At 37.4% G+C, this 19100-nt stretch overlaps 1 protein-coding gene across 5 annotated transcripts; it reads left to right on the top strand.

The window, feature by feature from the left end:
• The first annotated feature begins 53 nt into the window (after nt 1-53).
• LOC110372206 (zinc finger protein 605) lies at nt 54-18900 on the top strand. 5 transcript variants are annotated; one of them, XM_064035692.1, is made up of 16 exons: nt 54-723; nt 1958-2183; nt 2870-3156; nt 3558-3711; nt 6764-6921; nt 7332-7475; nt 7615-7802; nt 8514-8844; nt 10840-10923; nt 11474-11588; nt 12057-12136; nt 12565-12665; nt 13264-13384; nt 13768-13959; nt 15038-15192; nt 15697-18900. In XM_064035692.1, the coding sequence occupies exons 1-16, from the start codon at nt 595-597 to the stop codon at nt 15812-15814; spliced, it is 2583 nt and encodes an 860-aa protein (XP_063891762.1). In that variant the 5' UTR covers nt 54-594; the 3' UTR covers nt 15815-18900. The 5 variants fall into 5 exon arrangements, with proteins under 5 accessions (XP_063891762.1, XP_063891765.1, XP_063891764.1 ...); XM_064035695.1 differs by lacking the exon at nt 6764-6921 and adding an exon at nt 6960-7117 and having other exon boundaries at nt 55-723; nt 2906-3156; XM_064035694.1 differs by lacking the exon at nt 6764-6921 and adding an exon at nt 6960-7117 and having other exon boundaries at nt 55-723; nt 8514-8838.
• Nucleotides 18901-19100: the final 200 nt, after the last annotated feature.

Raw genomic sequence — 19100 nt, 5'->3', positions numbered from 1 at the left:
AAATAAAAAGAGAACTATCGGCTTTACTTGTTTGTGTGATTAATTGTCATTGCTATGAATGTGAATGAGTTGAATTTAAAACCCTTAATTGACCATAAACAATAAAATGGCGTCCGGTTTTTTGTGTGTGCGATAAAATTATTGTTTTCATGAAATCATGAGATTTATCTAAGTTTTGGCGAAATAAGTATACTTTTTAGTATTTAAAAGCAAAGATGCATAGTTATAGTATGGTTAAAGACCTAAATCACGGTTCGTTGGATGAAAATAATGTGCGTGTCAATCCTGCTCATAGCGTCGTTGTCCTATGCCGCCTTTTATATTGAGTTGATTAGACTAATTTACGAAGATTTCTTCGTGTAGACTGGTGTTCGTCAGTCAATAAAAGCATCGTTAACTATGAATTTACATAGATAGTACGTTTTTTGTCGGCATCGTGATCGATGAGTGCGTTGTGCGTTTGTAGTTGTGAAAGCGTACATACATGTTCGCAATGATAAAACTGTCATGAGGACTCTTGTTTACTATCAAATAGCGAATTTGTGTTAGTGATTTAGATTTTTCAATTGTAATGAATTATATTTGTTGTTAAAAATGTGTATGCCAACTCCTAATAATGTTTCGGGCTTCGGAGGCTACTCGTGGGGATTCACGAGTTCGGCAGATCTCACGAAGGGCGAAGTGGAAACACCGAGTAGCTTGAGTTATACATTGGGGAATACGGTACGTATTATAATTTCAATTAACCTTTAAATGTCTATCAAACTCAATACATAATAACATTATTTGCATAGTAATTAACTTTCGAAATACAATAGAAATGCTATCTTTGAATGAATTATATCAATTGCAATGAAGTTTTAAAGTTGTTTTGTTCTAATTAGATATTAGTGAGCAATGTTTACATGTTTCGGGGGTTGTCTTTGGTTTATTGCATTTTGATAAATTTCATTCAAAATACTGTACACACAGTTATATTCACATGAAACAACTTAATAGAATGAAAAGACATGCTTACATATAAATATCTGCATCATGTTGCATGATTTACATAACACATTCTATCAAAACTACTGTTTTTATAATATTTTTGTGTATGAGAAAATTGAGCAACTCATTTGATGTTTTCCTTAGATGCAAGCTCCATTAAATGGCAAAAATACTTTTGTAAAAGACAATTTAAACAATACAATAAGGTTGGCTGTAAGAGAACTTAACACTGGGTTAAGCTCGCCGTTGTGCATAATCTCTCTGCTATCTGTGTGTCAAAATGTGTTTATGTGTGCATAAAGAATTAACTAAACTCAATACTGCACACGTAACAGAGGTGTGAAATGGCCCACTTTAGGGGGCAAAGTTGAAGAAAAAATATAGTAATCAAATTCTATATCTTTCATAGCAAAATTAATTCCAAATTACATTAGGTTTATCACTAAAAAGGTTAAACTATTACACAACAGTTTTTTATCTGATGATCTCTGATCTTAGCATACACATTTGATTCTATTGCTTAAAATTGTCTAAGTTACCATATAAAATCTGTAGGTATGTATTGTAATAGGTTTTACAGTTTATAGGTACAAAAAATTCTTGACCAGAGATTATCCTCAAACGGGTATCTACGATGAAATCATCATGCAGAGCTTGTAATATCTATATGCAATTTGACTAGGCACTTAACTAAGAATAAACATCTTGATAAGGTTTATTTATAAAACTATATTAAATTATTAGCGGCTTAAAATAATGATTCAATTAATTAAGTAATTGTTGTTATTGTATTCACATTGGTTTTATTTGATATACATAAAAAACTTATATTAAAATTGTTTATATTTAGATGAGTGCCTATTGCTTATCTTTAGGTAATTGTGTACACAAATGTAATATATAAAGACACATTACCGTTAACTTCAAAAACTGCAACACCTTACAAAAACACTTACCTTCATTACAGGTGTCCCCAGAAACAACCCTGACGGTTATGTCCCACAAGACACCGCAAGTCCAAGAAAAAGTAGGTGCGGTTACAGTAGCAGTTTCAAATGCAGGGGCTCAACTAACAAGGGTTGTGACTACGGGCACACCGGTGTCAGGAAGACGAGCTATGTTTGTAGTGAACGATGCTGCGGCACATACGTTGAATAGAGTCTCACAGCAAAACCAGACTACTACTATTCATAGTGAGTAATATTCTTTTGTTTATATCCTTGGCTCATTTATTTCTTTATTCATCTCAATTTGGTTAAATAAAATATTTTAATCTCTCAAATTTTACATATTTAACTAGTTACTTCCTTGTTAACTATACCAAAATAGATAATAGTTATTTATTTCTTGAATGATACTAACTAAATCATTAGGTGATCTTTATCAGTAAGTCTGACATTATTAACCTAATTTTACTCCTTTGTCTCAGTGGTTTCATATTTGATTGAAAATAAAACAGGTACAGGTAATAATTTAACTAATAGGTAAAGGAAAATGCTGCAAGGAAAAAATCTCAGATATCAAAGCACATCATCAAAGACCAACATCTTAATTTGATTTTTTCTACAAGACCAAGGGTGTCTCATTCATTATGACATCATGGCGCGATCATGCGATCACGGAATGATTTTTTTAATGGGAAATTATCAAATGACCCCTCCCGCTGTGGGTTAGCAGCGTGAGGGAGTGTCAGACTCTTACTGACTAAAACCCATCAAGTTCCTTCTGAAGCCCTGACCAGGGCCGAGGTACCTCTCTCGCAAAATCCGCGCCGAGTTCAGTTTTACTTCAAACAGCTGTTACTCGGCCATATAATCTAATAAGACAGGCAATCTTCCCCAAACAAAATGAAAAACATAACACCCTATATCATTTCCAGCGAACTTAGCAGCTAAGCCGTTTATGACACCAATAGGTCCAATCCAGTTGACTGCTGAAGAATGCAACGAAATTTTGATGAAGAGGGCGTTACAAGCTCAGGGGATTGCCACGCCAGTCATTGATGCGTCGCAACTGAACCATACGTTGTTAAACGGAGGGTTGAAGAGCCTGGCTGAAGCGACGGCACAGCAAACCCAGGCGGAGACCATTCAAACCACGACGGTTCATCAGCATCACTTGTTGCATACGAAACAGGAGCCGGGGACGGCGAATAATTCGCCTAAAGTAAGTGTTTTATGAGTTACAAATACATAACCTCTTGTATTAGCAGCTGCAAAGAAAATTAATGTTCTAACGTTGGTCCTGCTGATCATAGCATATATGAAAAAATCCAAGGGACCAAATATCATGTGTAGGTTTTACAACTACATAACTAAAATTTTAAATTGATTTGTGCAAACTCTTGCGTTTTAATTCGCTTCATAAGATAAACATTTTAGTGATGTCATTTCGTGTCATCATACCTAACATTATTTTCGTACAGCAAAGAATTTCTTATTAGTAGGAAAAGCAGAAGAGATAACTACATAATATACCTGCTAATGCAAAAAAGTTAATATGCACATATTTCCTCCTTACATTTAATTCCTCTCAAACACACAGGTATAATAATAACGTGTTGTTAGACGGTGTATTCGCAGACGGAGCTCATGAACACCAACTCGGTGATGACCACAGCGCCCCCTGCCGCGGTGAAGGAGCGACCTTACGGCTGCGACGAGTGCGGCAAATCCTTCCTACTGAAGCACCATCTTACTACCCACGCTAGAGTACATACAGGTATGTGGAATGTGAATAGTTTTACTGCGGATTTCAATAACCGATCTGTCTGTTGTTCTGCATAGTAGAGATGGATTTGGCATTACTTGTATGGATCTAATGTCAACATTTTATCTCTTGTAAGTAAAACAACAGATAGAAAATTGGGAATAGCCATTAAGTCAAGAGTCTTGTTGGTTAGTTACTGGAGACAAAGCAGTGTAAAATGAAAGCAATAAATAAACATTTATTTGCATAGAACATAGGTGGTACCAGTTTTTACAGAGGTTAAAAGTTAAATAAAAATATTCCTTTTTTATTTAATAAGAATAAAAACCTGTGAAAACTCACTAAATCACATAATAAAATCGAAGAAGGACATAGAGAACTTCTGACCTTACGAAACACTAATCCTTCGCGTGTTGATCTCCAGTTATTATACCTACATGATTCTTGGTGTAACCACGTGTAACTCCCTTCCTCTATTGCAGCGTGTGCCGCGAAAATAAATCAAAACGCGTGTAATATAGGTTTTGCTTAATCACTCTTGTTACATAACTATAACGTTCAGAATTACATCAATAACACCACTTATATTTCATTTCCATGTAATAAATGATCCATTATTTTTACTGTCTATATAGTAGGCACGTTTTTCAGTAGTGTGAGTTAAGCATGGTATTCAACGATTGGCCTTCTCTGTATAAGGGAGTTCTTTGCCCCGGTACATGAATTTAACACTCACCATGACAAGACAAAAATCCAAAATTATTGACATAACAATTTAGCAAATATTTTGGCACCAACAAAAGGCTTATTATAGCTTTATCTAAAATTCTAACGGATGTTAAACCGTGATAATTGTGTTAATTTTGAACCAATAAAAGTTGGTTAAGAGGACGAATTGGAATTTTTGGCGCCAAGGATGTCAATTTTTCTCAGTAAATACAAAACGGATCAAAATACAACTTGGTTACCTGAAAGTTCATGATATAAGCCTTATTTTGTTAGTTGTAGAAACATGATTAGGTAACTTTTATAACAGAGAAAAATATATCAAACATACCTCTTTTTAAAAAGAGATTCACATATTATGGGCAAACGGGACCGATTTAAGCCTCTTAACTTTTTTAGTAGTTGAGTATATACATACTCTTTAAAATGGTAGTAGGAATTTTTATTGAATTATCATTTCTAAATATTAAAATTACAAAACCATTTTGTCGCTTACGACTTTTAGTTATAAGCTAGCGCGCGTATTGTTATCCTCGCCCCGCTCAGACGCTCCGACCCCTTTTGGCGCCTTAGATGCGCGTGCCGGTTATGGAATTATTGTTGACCACTTCCTCGCCTTAAATTGCATTTTTTCTTCAGCTTCGGCCCTTGGCACACGACAGGCTTAGTTCGTGGACAAACGAAAAAAATATATACGTAAATGTGTAGTAATAAAGTTCCGCAATACGCGGCCCGAAGCCGTGGTGAGTTACTTGAACAATTAATAAACTAAGTTCCGGGTTACATGTAAATTATAAAAAGTCAAGAATACTAAGAAAGCACAAATCTACTCACAGCGAAAATTTAGGATCAGGCAAACATAAAAGTCTGAAATCTAAATTCATATTTGCAGCTTTTTGACCCACTCACAGGGGTCTTTCTGTCATTTTATATCCACCAGCAAAAACGCAGGAAGTGCTTAAAAGTTTTGGGAGCGGGCTTTTGTAAAGCTAAACAACACTATCTCAACGCAGACGAATTTACGAGATGTTAAAAGCAAAAAGTAATAAACACCCGTATTGCTGGAACGCTAGATCGGCATCCAGCGGTGACCTATTTATTTTTATGACTTGAAATGCTTTGAAAACCAATGAAATGTCTTGTGTTCAATAATTGTGACGCATAGCTTAGTTATTGGCCGCTATTTAGTCATTTGATCTAAAAGTTCGAGTAGTTACGTGGTCATCGTAAGTAGATCGCCATTTTATTACTTCAGAGGTAGCTATCCAAATCTGCTTTCAATGAATTACAAATATCTATTCTGATCGGCTGTCCGTTTCATTTCCTAATGCAATCCCTTATATACCACCTTATGTACTACTCCTATGCACTTCCTTGTGTACTCCTATGTATGTTGTCCACCTAGTCGATTGTCGGCCATGGCGGCTGTTCTCATATAAGTAAGGAGATCAGCCAACTGCGCAGGACATATTGTAGTGCACAAGCGTTTTCGCACACAGTCCACCCGCCTCATAGCCCGATGGGACGGTGGGTATTTTATGTTCCAAATATACTCCTTGATGTACTCGATAAAAAAAATATCAAAATCGTTTCGTTCGGCGCGTCCGCCGTGGTCGATTCAGATCACTCATCGTTCATTACACATATGTACATTATTTTACTAATGATTAGACTCAGTCTTCGAAAATCACGTTCTGACTATAAAACAAAATTTACGACGGTTTGCTAGTTCGTATCATGAATGAATTCTAAGAATCAGGTCCGCGTCTATGACTAATTGACTACAGGAAACATAAACTCTAAGGAATTTGTGACAAAGTGACTAAAATGTTGCCCAGTTAAGCTATAAAACGATTTATGAAGTAAACGAGTATTTTGTTTGTAGAATTAAATTGAATGGTAATAAATGCATAGTATGTAATTTGATACATACTGACGATGAGAGTTCATATGTACGTTACTACATGATCCTATTTTATTCCTCGCGAACATTCACGCCAAAACGACTGAACAGAGCCTGATAAAGGTCACAGGCAGTGACAAAAGTCAGAACGTGGCATATTATAAAGTTAATAATCGAAACGTATCATCCTACTATCTTGTAAATACGTCTTCGAAAGACTGACCGCGACCCTAGCATTGGAGGCTTCAGAAGAAACAGATGCGTTTAAGTCTATACCCACCGTCTTTACTCACTGGGGGAGCCACGATATCTTCTAATCCCAAAACAACGTTAACCAGTAAAGCGGTCAAATTATATACCATCGTAAAAAGTAAAAGTAGCAGTATTGTAGTTAGTAGCAGTAGCCCAGCGTGCGTACTCGGCGCTCTGTTTCAGGCTCGCGGCCCTACGCCTGCCCCCACTGCGCCAAGACATTCGCGCACAAGCATTGCCTCAACACCCATCTCTTACTGCACACTTCTAACCGCCCGTACCGCTGCCCCGAATGCAAGAAATCCTTCACGCTCAAACACCACCTACTCTCACATTCACGGGTAAATAATAACATGTCCTTTTTAATTAATATTCGTAGGTGAAAGGCCCCATGTCTGCGCTCATTGCGGCAAGGCGTTTGCGAGGAAACACTGCCTGAATACGCATTTGCTGTTGCACTCGGCCCAGAGGCCGTATAGGTGTCACGAGTGTAAGATGGCGTTTACCTTGAAACATCATCTTGTTACGCATTCTAGGGTGAGTTTTTATGTACAGAAATATAGTAGAATATTCTCCTCAAAAGACTGTCAAAGTGTCAGATTATATGAAAAGATCTTGTTTTGTGTTTTGTACGATTGTAATTCCAAATGTTCATTCAATGCTTCGAACCTTACGTCTTTCAATGCATCTCAAGTTCTCTATTACTACCATTTGTCACCTCATATTTCACGTGTTTCCTCTCCGCTTCTAGGTGCACAGTCGGGAACGTCCGTTCGTATGCAACGAGTGCGGGCGCGGGTTCCCGCTGAAGCGGCACCTCGTGACGCACAGCAAGTACCACGCCGGCGAGCGGCCCTACGTCTGCAGCGACTGCGGGGAGAGTTTTGCGCAGAAGGTAATAAATAACTATACTAGAAGTAGACTGGAAATGTCGCTGTCAAACGATGTTGTAGCGCCTCATATGTGCTCCCGCTCCGGGCTTCCATACCGACATCCCACCATCATATACCTAACAAAAGGTTATCTATCCCCAGGAGCACCTAGTAATGCACAGCCGCTTCCACGGCTCGCTGTCCCCGTACGTGTGCGGCGACTGCGGGCTGACGTTCGCGCGCAAGTTCCAGCTCGTCAACCACGGCCGCGTGCACGGCCGCGTGCCCCACGCCTGCCCCGTCTGCGGCAAGGAGTTCCTGCAGAAGCGGACGCTCGTCACGCACATGAAGTGAGTAGTGTTCCAGCTCGTCACCCGTGCCCCACGCCTGCCCCGTCTGCGGCAAGGAGTTCCTGCAGAAGCGGACGCTCGTCACGCACATGAAGTGAGTAGTGTTCCAGCTCGTCACCCGTGCCCCACGCCTGCCCCGTCTGCGGCAAGGAGTTCCTGCAGAAGCGGACGCTCGTCACGCACATGAAGTGAGTAGTGTTCCAGCTCGTCACCCGTGCCCCACGCCTGCCCCGTCTGCGGCAAGGAGTTCCTGCAGAAGCGGACGCTCGTCACGCACATGAAGTGAGTAGTGTTCCAGCTCGTCACCCGTGCCCCACGCCTGCCCCGTCTGCGGCAAGGAGTTCCTGCAGAAGCGGACGCTCGTCACGCACATGAAGTGAGTAGTGTTCCAGCTCGTCACCCGTGCCCCACGCCTGCCCCGTCTGCGGCAAGGAGTTCCTGCAGAAGCGGACGCTCGTCACGCACATGAAGTGAGTAGTGTTCCAGCTCGTCACCCGAAATACTTAAGCAAAAAAACGTCAATAACTAACACCAAATGTTTGCATAAGATGCTGACCCTGTGTATTAGAGTCGGTCATTCTGTATCAGTTTTTTTTTTATTTTTCACTAACGTTTCTTCATTTCAAGAACAAAAAATTCAAGCATTACAAATGTGTACTTGACAGACATAACATGTGTCTGTAAGTTTTAACGCAATCCTCTCTCTTCCAGAATTCACACCGGAGAAGGAGCAGTAGCATGCTTAGAATGCGGCGAGGCCTTCAAATGCAAATCAGAGTTACAACAACACTGCAAAATAACGCGGCACTGTCTCACCACAAGCCAATCGCAACAGCAACAGCAGCAACAACAGCAACAGCAACAACAACAGCAGCAACAGCAACAACAAGCGCAGCAACAAGCCCAACAACAGGCGCAGCAACAAGCGCAACAACAAGCGCAGCAACAGGCCCAACAACAACAACAACAGCAGCAGCAACAGCAACAACAGCAACAAGCAACTGTGATAAAACAAGATGACTTTAAACCGCAAATTGTACAGGTTACTCTTTTTTTATTGTGTAGGTAATAAGTTAGGGTTGGCTGCCAGTCTAACTGAATGCAGCTGAATACCATCATGCCATATGGAATGACTACCTATCTGACCTCAACCCAGTTACTCGGGAAAGCAGATACTTTTTCAATGCTATATTAAAAAGAAAATAATGATTTGTCAACAAAATACACTCTTTTGCAAAAAAAACGGGCACCTATGTGAAATCTTGGTTTTAAGGCCTTCACGTGTATTTCAAAGGGTTTTAATGACTGTAGGATGTTACTAGCATCAAAAGGGTTAGCCAAGCATGTCTGAGAGTGTATTCTAAATTTGAATTTTGTAGATTTGCTAAGAAACTGGTTAAACCTTGTTTTGGAATAATTCCTGGTAGAAAGTTCGTGGGCGTTTTGAAAAGTTTTTGACGTGATTTTCAGAAAACTGGTAATGCAGTTTTAATTGATAATTCATGTACATTTCTGTTAAATCAAAACATTTTTGAAAAACTATGCGTATTTGATAAAATTTTCACCTGCTCTAAATGGTCTATGCTGATGATTGATGGCAATGTTCAGAGTTTCGGTATTTTTGCGTAAAGCGTTCTATTGTTTAGATATTGTGTCCACGCGTTTTAAAATAACCCTTTCTCATAAATAAACACAATTTAGAGCAGTATCAGTACTTTGGGCTGCGACAAAACAAATTTAATGTTAGCAGAACCAGACCACAACTCGTCTCCTATCACACTTTGACATAAAAAAATACCAAATTTGGTGATAAATGCAAAAATAACCATATGAAAAATAATGACAAGGGTTAAAACTATCCAAAAAGTCAAATTATTGCCGCGTTGAAGCTCTCGATAACTCCGTAGGTGTCGGGTTACTAAACGATGATTTAGCTGAAAGGGAGTTATGACTTCAAATGATTGGCCAAACGTATGTTTTCTTTTTAAATGATCAGTTAGCCAATTATTGTTATGATTTATAAGCAGAAAAATGCTGTGGGTACTAGAAAACCTTGGAGTAGATAGGTTTATTTAATAAAATGTCCGTGGGATGAAAACCCGCTATTTGAACGCTCAGACTCATAGATCTTTAGAGGTCTACGGGGTTTCTCAAGAGGCGAGGTTATTTAAAAATCAGTGATTACGAGACCTTAAGACCTCGTGCTCACAGTCTACGCGTTATTTTCTGTATTTTGTAGAATTTCAAGAATTTTCAAAATGTCAAAGTCTGATAGGAGCCGACTTGTGAACGGCACTGCTAACTTGAAATTGGTTTCGTTGCAGCCCAAAATATTGATACTCCTCTAAATTGTGTTTATTTATGAGAAAGGGATATTTTAAACCGCGTGGGTATAATATCTAAACGATAGAATGCTTTACACAAAAATACCGAAACTCTTAACATTGCCATCAATCATCAGCACTGACCATTTAGAGCAGGTGAAATTTTTATCAAATACGGATAGTTTTTCAAAAATGTTTAGATTTAATAGAAAGGTACATTAATCATTAATTAAAATGGCATTATCAGTTTTCCGAAAATCACGTCAAAAACTTTTCAAAACCCCTACGAACTGTCTATCAGGAATTAGTCCAAAACAAGGTTGAACCAGTTTCTTAGGAAATCTACGAAATTCAAATTTAGAATACCCTCTTACGCATGCTTGGCTAACCCTTTTGATGCTAGTAACATCCTACAGTCATTAAAACCCTTTGAAATACACGTGAAGTCCTTAAAACCAAGATTTCGCATAGGTGCCCGTTTTTTTTGCAAAAGAGTTTATATTTACAAGGAGTTGTTTTGCCGCAGTTTTACCAGCTTCCAAGGGGAACTACTTCCCGTAACCGAACAAAATATACCCTTGTTACTCAAAATAATTCTTCTAATTGGTACAGTAGTTAAAAAGCTTTTAGAGTTCATCAAACAAAAAATCCTCTTAATTGAGATTTAGCATAAAAATGCGATGTTTTAATTAATGTGATTGTTTTATTTGTAGGTAATAGGCGCAGACGGACAAATAGTTTCAGAGAAGTCGCCCGGCTACGCGTGTCCTGAGTGTGGATCTTGTTTTAACACTAAGGTAAGTACATTTTATTCATTACAAAACAAAAGATTCATCATCATCATCATCATCATCATCATCTCAGCCATAGGACGTCCACTGCTGAACATAGGCCTCCCCCTTTGATCTCCACAAAAGATTGCATCCTAATAATTATTTTCGTTCAGTAAATAAATTTTGAGTAAGAAAGCAATGAAAAGCTATGTAATGTTTGTTGATACAGTTGTGGTATAACTTGTAAGGCATATTTTTTTTGTGCAAGTGGGCTGATTAAATTAGCACTAATCCACTTTTGAAAATACAAAGACATCACTTTCTTGTACTATGGCTGGAAAGAAGTCATGTATAAACTTCCCAGTGAAACAGCTGTCTATTTATTACAATTTCATTATTTATTATATTTATTTATAATGCCTTACATATTATTCAGTAAGTAATGTTGCTTTTAGTTGAAGATGCTTTTGACAACTCACGAGGTTGTCTCTTAATTAGACAAAGTTGTGTAATTTAAATTCTTGTACTTAAAATGTCGTGTATAATAATTAAATGTATTTTTGTATGATTGCAGGAGGCGTTATCCCTGCACGTCCGTCTACACGCGGGTGACCGCACGTGCGTCACGGACTTATGTGCTTTGACAGCCGCCTTACAACCAGGCCTTGTTGCCGCACATCAACAGCATAGTAAGTATAAATACACTGTACTGTAAAAATATAGTCCCCACATGTACCTACATCAATACATCTATGTATTCTTTATTGTTCTCTGAAACTGTCATCATCTGCCTACCAATGAAAGCTTTTGTCAGGATAGGCTTCCATTCTAACCGCATGGAGCTGAGTATCAGTGGAGTGTCTGTCTATCTGAACTCTCCAACCCATGTAGGACTATTTGTCAGACTTTCTGTCATCTCATTTCATCTAACGACTTTTTTCTGAAAGATGTTAGTCATGACAAGATGTTCACCCATCCACTGACCGACCATACCAAGCCTTACTTGACCCTTTGCTCAAAGTGCGGCTGTTACTTAGCCTCAAGTTCCTCCAGCTATATAATCATATACATGAGTAAAAAAATAAGTTGTAGTTAATATAGTATGTTATTGTATTTAGTACATGAGCTAACTAAAAGATATGAAAAATGGTTTTCAGGTTTCATAGTTCCAGACCAGCCTATACAGATAATTTCTTCGAACCCCAACAATGTAGTGCATACTCAAGTTATAGCTGCGGTGAGTTGCATTTATTATAAGTAAATAATAATAAATAAATAAATGTGATTATTACGAAAATATTTATAAAATTAAAAAAAAAAAAAACTCGTATATTTATAGTAGGTAAACAAACCGTTTACCTTCGGTTTCACCCATGTCCCGTGGGAACTATTACACCCGTATTGGGATAAAATACAGCCTATGTTACTCGGGAGGATTAACTGTAACTAAAGAATAGCTTTCCAGCAGTAAAATAATTTTTCAAATCTGTTCAATAGGTTCAGACCGTTTTACAAATAAACAAAAAATGTTCCGTCTTTATTATATTAGTATACATAGATATTTTTCACTATATTCTTAAAAAGTTTTAAAGCATATTTTTTTAAATTTTAAGAGGTTATTTAAGTTTTTTGAGTACGTATTAACAATGCAACGTGTTGTTTCAGCAGAATCATCAAATAACGGCTCCCAGACCGAAGATCCACTTTTGTGGAGACTGCGGGAAGGGATTCGCGGCTAAACATGGACTATTAGCGCATCAAAGGAGGTATGAACTATTTTTAATTTCTGTCCTCTGTACGAATGCAGTAAAAGGCTTATTACACGCTTTTTTTATATATAATACCTCTAATATCTGTGTAACTATGTACAGCTCTCGTTATACAACTTTGCTGCCCAGAAGTTGGCTATTAATCACGTTGTAGCAGTGAAAATGTTTGAAAAACGAAACCCTAGCCCATTATAGTCATTATGTGACGGCAAACTTCAGAGCTAAATCCAAACTAATATAAATGCGAAAGTAACTCTGTCTGTCTGTCTGTCTGTCTGTCTTTTCTTCACGCCTAAACTACCGAACTGATTTGTGTGAAATTTGGTACAGACATAGTTTGAAACTTGAGAAAGGACATAGGATAGTTTTTATTACAAAAAAAAATTAAAATAAAATTATTCCGGACATATAGCGCCATCTATTGGTCAAATCAAAAATCTGCTGGTAGTCACTATTCCACGCGAACGAAGTTGCGGGCAAAAGCTAGTATATGTATATCAAAGCTTTTGATGACTGTTGTCATTATTTTTAACTATCATGAACTCATATTAGCAGCTCACTTCAGACCGGTAAAGTAACTTATTCCTCGTTCCAGACATCCAGACGGCAGCTGCACACTACGTACCCACGTGTGCGATCAGTGCGGGAAGGCGTTCTTCCAGAAGAACCACCTCATGCTGCACCAGCGACAGCACATGGACCTGCCGCCTAGAAATGTTAGTACATGTTGGATTTATTATAGGCATAGATGTTTGATAAAAGTTAGAAGTGTGGCTACCAATCCTTAGTAAGGGGAATTGTAACACACAGACTTGCAGCCCGAGTATGAGACTCGCAAAATTGTCTGTTTGCAACTAAGTTGATCGCACGTTAACACAAAGTTCAAATGACGATAAAAACTTTGATGACAACTATAGCTGATTGAAGAGATCAGATAGGCTGTTTGCTTCATGTAAAATACATTTACTTAGCTGCATCCAAAACCATCCATCTAAAATCGAGTTTTAATTCCATATAAGGACCAATTTAAGTAGACTTCTGATTCAAAAACTTTAATCCCAGAATAAATTCATTCTAAAACATCTCATTGCACCAACAGAGTCAACCAGTAAACACATCGCAACAAGCGGCGCAACAAGCCGCCCAACAGGCCGCGCAACAAGCGCAACAAGTACAGCAACAAGTGCAACAACAGGTGCAACAACAGCAACAGCACCAACAACAGGTGCAACACCAGAACAGTCTCGAAATGGACCAGCAGGACCATCAGCAGGCCACGCATATACAAGTTGTGAGTTTTTTTCTTTCAACATGTTAAACATACAAGCTGTGCATCTAGTACAGCAATAGGTGCAACAACAGCAACAACAATATGTGCTACATCAGAATAGGCTCAAAATGGACCAGTCAACAAACACTTTTCAGCAATCTGTGTAAATAGCAATAGGTGCAACTACAACAACACAATTTAGTAAAGACTAAAGTGCTTGTGCTTTTTATCTGACTGCCTGAAATTTCTTTTACTTATCCAGATTCACGTAGTTCACAAGTCTCAAGCAAGAAATAGAAAATATAAAAAGAAGACGAATCTTTAAGTCAGTTATATTTTAACGGAGAAAGATTTGTAAGAATGTTAAAATATTATAATTTTGTAATTAGCCGTAAATTGTATAACGATTACGGTTCAGGAGTAGTAGTGTAGAGTAAATTGAATGTAGTTAGTTATTGAGTATTCAATTTTTTTTATTGAGGTCAGAGTGTAGGTATAAAATCTATACTAATATTATAAAGCTGAAGAGTTTGTTTGTTTGAACGCGCTAATCTCAGGAAGTACTGGTCCGATTTGAAAATTTATTTATTTTAGATAGCCCATTTATCGAGGAAGGCTATAGGCTACTCCCGGTACGGGAAGTAGTTCCCACGGGATGCGGGTGAAACCGCTGGCAGAAGCTAGTGTTGAAGAAGCGGTACGGGAAGTAGTTCCCACGGGATGCGGGTGAAACCGCTGGCAGAAGCTAGTGTTGCAGAAGCGGTACGGGAAGTAGTTCCCACGGGATGCGGGTGAAACCGCTGGCAGAAGCTAGTGTTGAAGAAGCGGTACGGGAAGTAGTTCCCACGGGATGCGGGTGAAACCGCTGGCAGAAGCTAGTGTTGAAGAAGTTTGTACTTAGAACCCATATTCCATTTGAGTAGGCACTTAACTAAAGATATAATTGGATTTGAATATCAGTATTAAAAAAAATACGGATAAAAATCATTGTAAGCAGTATAGGTATAGTAACAATCACTTAATCAATTTAGTTAGTGAGTTTTTAATAATATTAGAGCCAACGACATTTCACAAATTCACTCTATTGTATATTCCCCAGGTAACAAACAGATCAGGTCAGGTGATCGGCAACCAGATAGTGGTGGGTGGGCTGGGCACGCGGCGGCTGGTGACGCCGCTGCAGCTGCTCGGCCGCGACGTCAAGCCGCTCGCGCATCTCACGCACAAGCACAACCAGAGGCAGCATACCACCAGGTAACATAATTGCTACTAGAAATATTTTGTGAAAGACTCCACCATGAATATAGGGGTATTAACCTTTTTATCACTATATCATTCCTCTCCAACAATAATCATCTATGTAGAATTTGGGGTCTTTTTCTGGTCTAACTGGATGTAGCTGAGTGACCAATGAGCCACATGGAACTACTACCTATCTGACCTTCTCAACCCAGTCAGCCGAGTAATCCGATAGCCCTTGGTAAGACTGGTTGTCAGACTTTCTGCAGTTACAACTGCCAAAGATGTTCAAATGACATCCGGAACCCACAAATTTAACGTACTTTCCGAAACATCTACAAACTCGTCATAACGAACGAACGAAACGAATTCATCGATTATAAATTAATCAATGGGTCACGGTTCACGCTCCATTATCGGAAACACCGTATATTAGCATAAAAATTACAGGACAAAACATAACTGACCTTTATTCCAAAAAATCACATCCATCTTAATAAACTATTCTTCCTTCCACAGTGGTGACGCGAAAGAAGTAGGAGGCCTCGTGCTCTCAGCGGGTCGGACAGGCCTCATCAAGTACGAGATCTCCCTCCCGCCCCCCACGTCCGTAGTGCAAGTGCAACAATTGGATTGAGTGAAGCGTGAACCAGACGAACCGATGGTCGTTTGGCTCAAAAAGTGATTGTGAACGATATAGTGAAGTGTTAGAGTATGTTTGTATGGGTATTATCTTGTGGGAGTATAGTGGTAAGTTATTTATGTTTTTTTGAGTTGGATCTAAATGTATTGTAGAGGAAGGGAGGAGCCATTTAATCTGTGTAATTATTACTGCTGCAGATTCCTAAGCAAAGCAATAAGCTTGGCTTACATTAACAACAATTTGGGTATCAAATTTTTGTTTAAAAAATATTTGAATAAAATAAAATGATGTTTATGTTGAATGACTCAGTATAAGTACAAAATTCATTTTTTTATGTCTATTTAACATCTCCATCTAAAGAAGAGGCATCAGTTTCACTGATTAAAAGTTACTCAAAGACCCAAGAAATGTTAAGATTCTTCTTTGATTACCAAAAATCTTTTACTTTCAAAACTGAAAACATCTATCAAGTTCAAATGCAACTTTATCAAGCACAAAACTTATATCCTACAATACAATTCTCAGACAAGCATACTACTAACAAAAAAACTAAAAAAGGAACAGTTTGTATAAATAAAGTGCAGGACAGCGCGACTGACGACTGACGGCGAGTGTACATACAGTGAAATGGGTTGTTATTGGATCATTTCCCTTGCAAGGACGTTTGGTGGAAAATGGATGCTGTAGGCTTTGTTATGTGCAAATATAAATTATGCAAAGATTTAATTTAATTAAGCCAGACATTAATAGAATGGAATGTTGCCCGTTTTGTGGTGGTAATATATTTTTTAGTGTCTTATTTTTTACTTTATTCAGTAAGCAGTATCCTATTTTGAGATGTAATGCATGATAAGTACTGTTTGATAAATTCTTTCTGCTTTTAGTTTATATTTGCACATACCAAAGTCTTAAGTGACCATCCAAGCCAAATTGGACTAAAATCTAAGCCTAAATTTAAAAATATATAATGCCAATAGATCGGAAAGCTTTATTTAATGTTTAGACGTCTGCCTTACAATAGAGCCTTAATTTTATCGTTGTTTGTCCTATAGGTGTAGAGTACAGAAACTACTTAATTTCGATGGCAATAACGCGTAACTGATTCATTTGTGTATATTAGTGAATGTTCTAAAATTTAGAACATTGGCGTGTATAAAGACAAGGTATAGGAGACATGTGTTTTGTGTATTATAGTCTAGCATAAGGGCAACTTACTATAGTTTGTAATCTCTTGTACATATCAACGTTTTTACGGCACTGAGCGGCGGTTTTTGTAATAAAATGTACAATCTATGTAGGTTCCAGCATTTAAGTTTTGGGTTATTGTTGAATAAGATTTTTCAGTCATGTTACAGGTGTAATGATTGAAGTTTTCTTGGACCTAAACTACGCACACTTAATTTAGATTATAACAAAAATATTGTTAGAGAAAATTGCTAGTATTATTTAATTTTCCTATTAGTCATTCAGTTTAGTCTTTCTATTAGTCTTTAAACACCTGTAACATGACTGACAAATACATTTCAACCATTATTATAATTTAGGTGTCACGTCGAATAAGCTTTCTTTAAGTACATATAAATAAATCAGTTTACTTCATTTTTTTAAAGTTGTGGCAGTACGGGAGGAGTATAATGTGCAATCAAAATTCAAGATTAAATAAATTATAGATCTGAGTTTTTATTTAAAAAAGTTTTCACTCTTTTTAATGCAACTTGGCTGAATGAGCTTTATTCCTTAGGGTTTTTTAATCTGTGTTGTTCAGTTCCGTCTACACAGGTGTTGTAGTAAATTAGTATTGATTGCTAAATAATTGTGAACTGTGTTCAGCAAGTTGCGTCATGAGTGTTCAAACTAAAATAGACTGTAAGCTCTGCTGTTTAAGGTCCCAACTGTATTTGATGTGCCACATCTCAAATATTATCAATTTTAATATAAAAACTAATGATGTTTGATTGTCTTTATAAATTTTATTAGCTGCATTAGCCAACAATTGTACTTAATTCTTAATTTTCAACAAATAAAAATAATAAAATATATTTTAAAGGTGCATTCCAATGAATTTAGGTGCGACTGGCACAAAGTCTTCCATAAATAATTGGTACCGTAAACAGCATTGCAAACTTACCAGAGTAAAAAATATCGCTTGTCTATTATTTTTGGTATCTAAATTGAGTATCTAGTCTGTGATAGGGAATGAATTTTTCTGTCCTTAATATGTTGCTCTGTGGTTTTGATAATTTATGTAGGTAGTTTTAATGCAAAAATATGAATAGTGTTTGTGTCAATTGAAACTGAAAATATTTTTGAATTATTTATTTTTAAATAATCTGTAGGTATGGTACATAATCATGTATAGTTCGTCCTAACTGAATCTGTGTGAATAAATGCAGAATTAGTTCGCGTCATTTCAGTAAAGACAAGCTCTTAACATTTTTTTATATGATGAAATAACAATATGAATGTATATGGTACAAGAAATTGTACTTATTTGTGTAACTTAGATGAGTTACCCAGACCCAATTCAAAAGCGAATTTATGTCAATAAAACGAATCTGAAAATCTTCCATTATCATGACTTCCATTTAATGCAAATAACAATTTTATACATTTCATTTGTACCTTAATAATGTCTAATGTTAGATTTCGACATATTACGGACAGAAAACTTCGAGAAATCTGCTTACAAGTTTGTATGTACAGAGTATTATTGAGTTTTAATGCATTATTTTAGATGTTTTATCTCACGAAAGCGGATGAGCCGGACTTGTGTTTTTAAATATACATGCACTTTATTTTTGTATGACTCAGCGACTCGACCAATACTGAGCGCCCCCGAGCTAAGCAAATAAAGACAATGTGTGTTCATTTTTACACACACATGTATGGATCACCCGCTTTCGTGATGTAAAACGTCTATATAATAAATATAAATGTCTGGTACACCAGAATAACTTCCAATTGTATGTTTCTTTTATATTTTTGAGTCTTGACAAGTGGTTTGCCATTAACTTACATGTAAATATTATAGTGGATATCTATAATTTTTATATTAAATGAGAATATACATACCGTAATCATGTTTTTGTATTATTTACACCAGTGGCGTAGCGTGGGTATCTGCCGCCCGGGGCAGTTGTCGATTTTGCCGCCCCTTCCCGTGTATTTTTTTAACAAGTGTTACTGGCCGTTTGTCATTTTTAACCGACTTCAAAAAAAGGGGAAGTTTTTTTTGTTTATCGACGTTAAAAATCATCAAATGACCCTTCCCTCTGTGGGT

Source organism: Helicoverpa armigera, chromosome 8, assembly GCF_030705265.1.
Source record: "Helicoverpa armigera isolate CAAS_96S chromosome 8, ASM3070526v1, whole genome shotgun sequence".
NCBI lineage: Eukaryota > Metazoa > Arthropoda > Insecta > Lepidoptera > Noctuidae > Helicoverpa > Helicoverpa armigera.
This window is presented reverse-complemented; position numbering and strand designations above follow the sequence as displayed.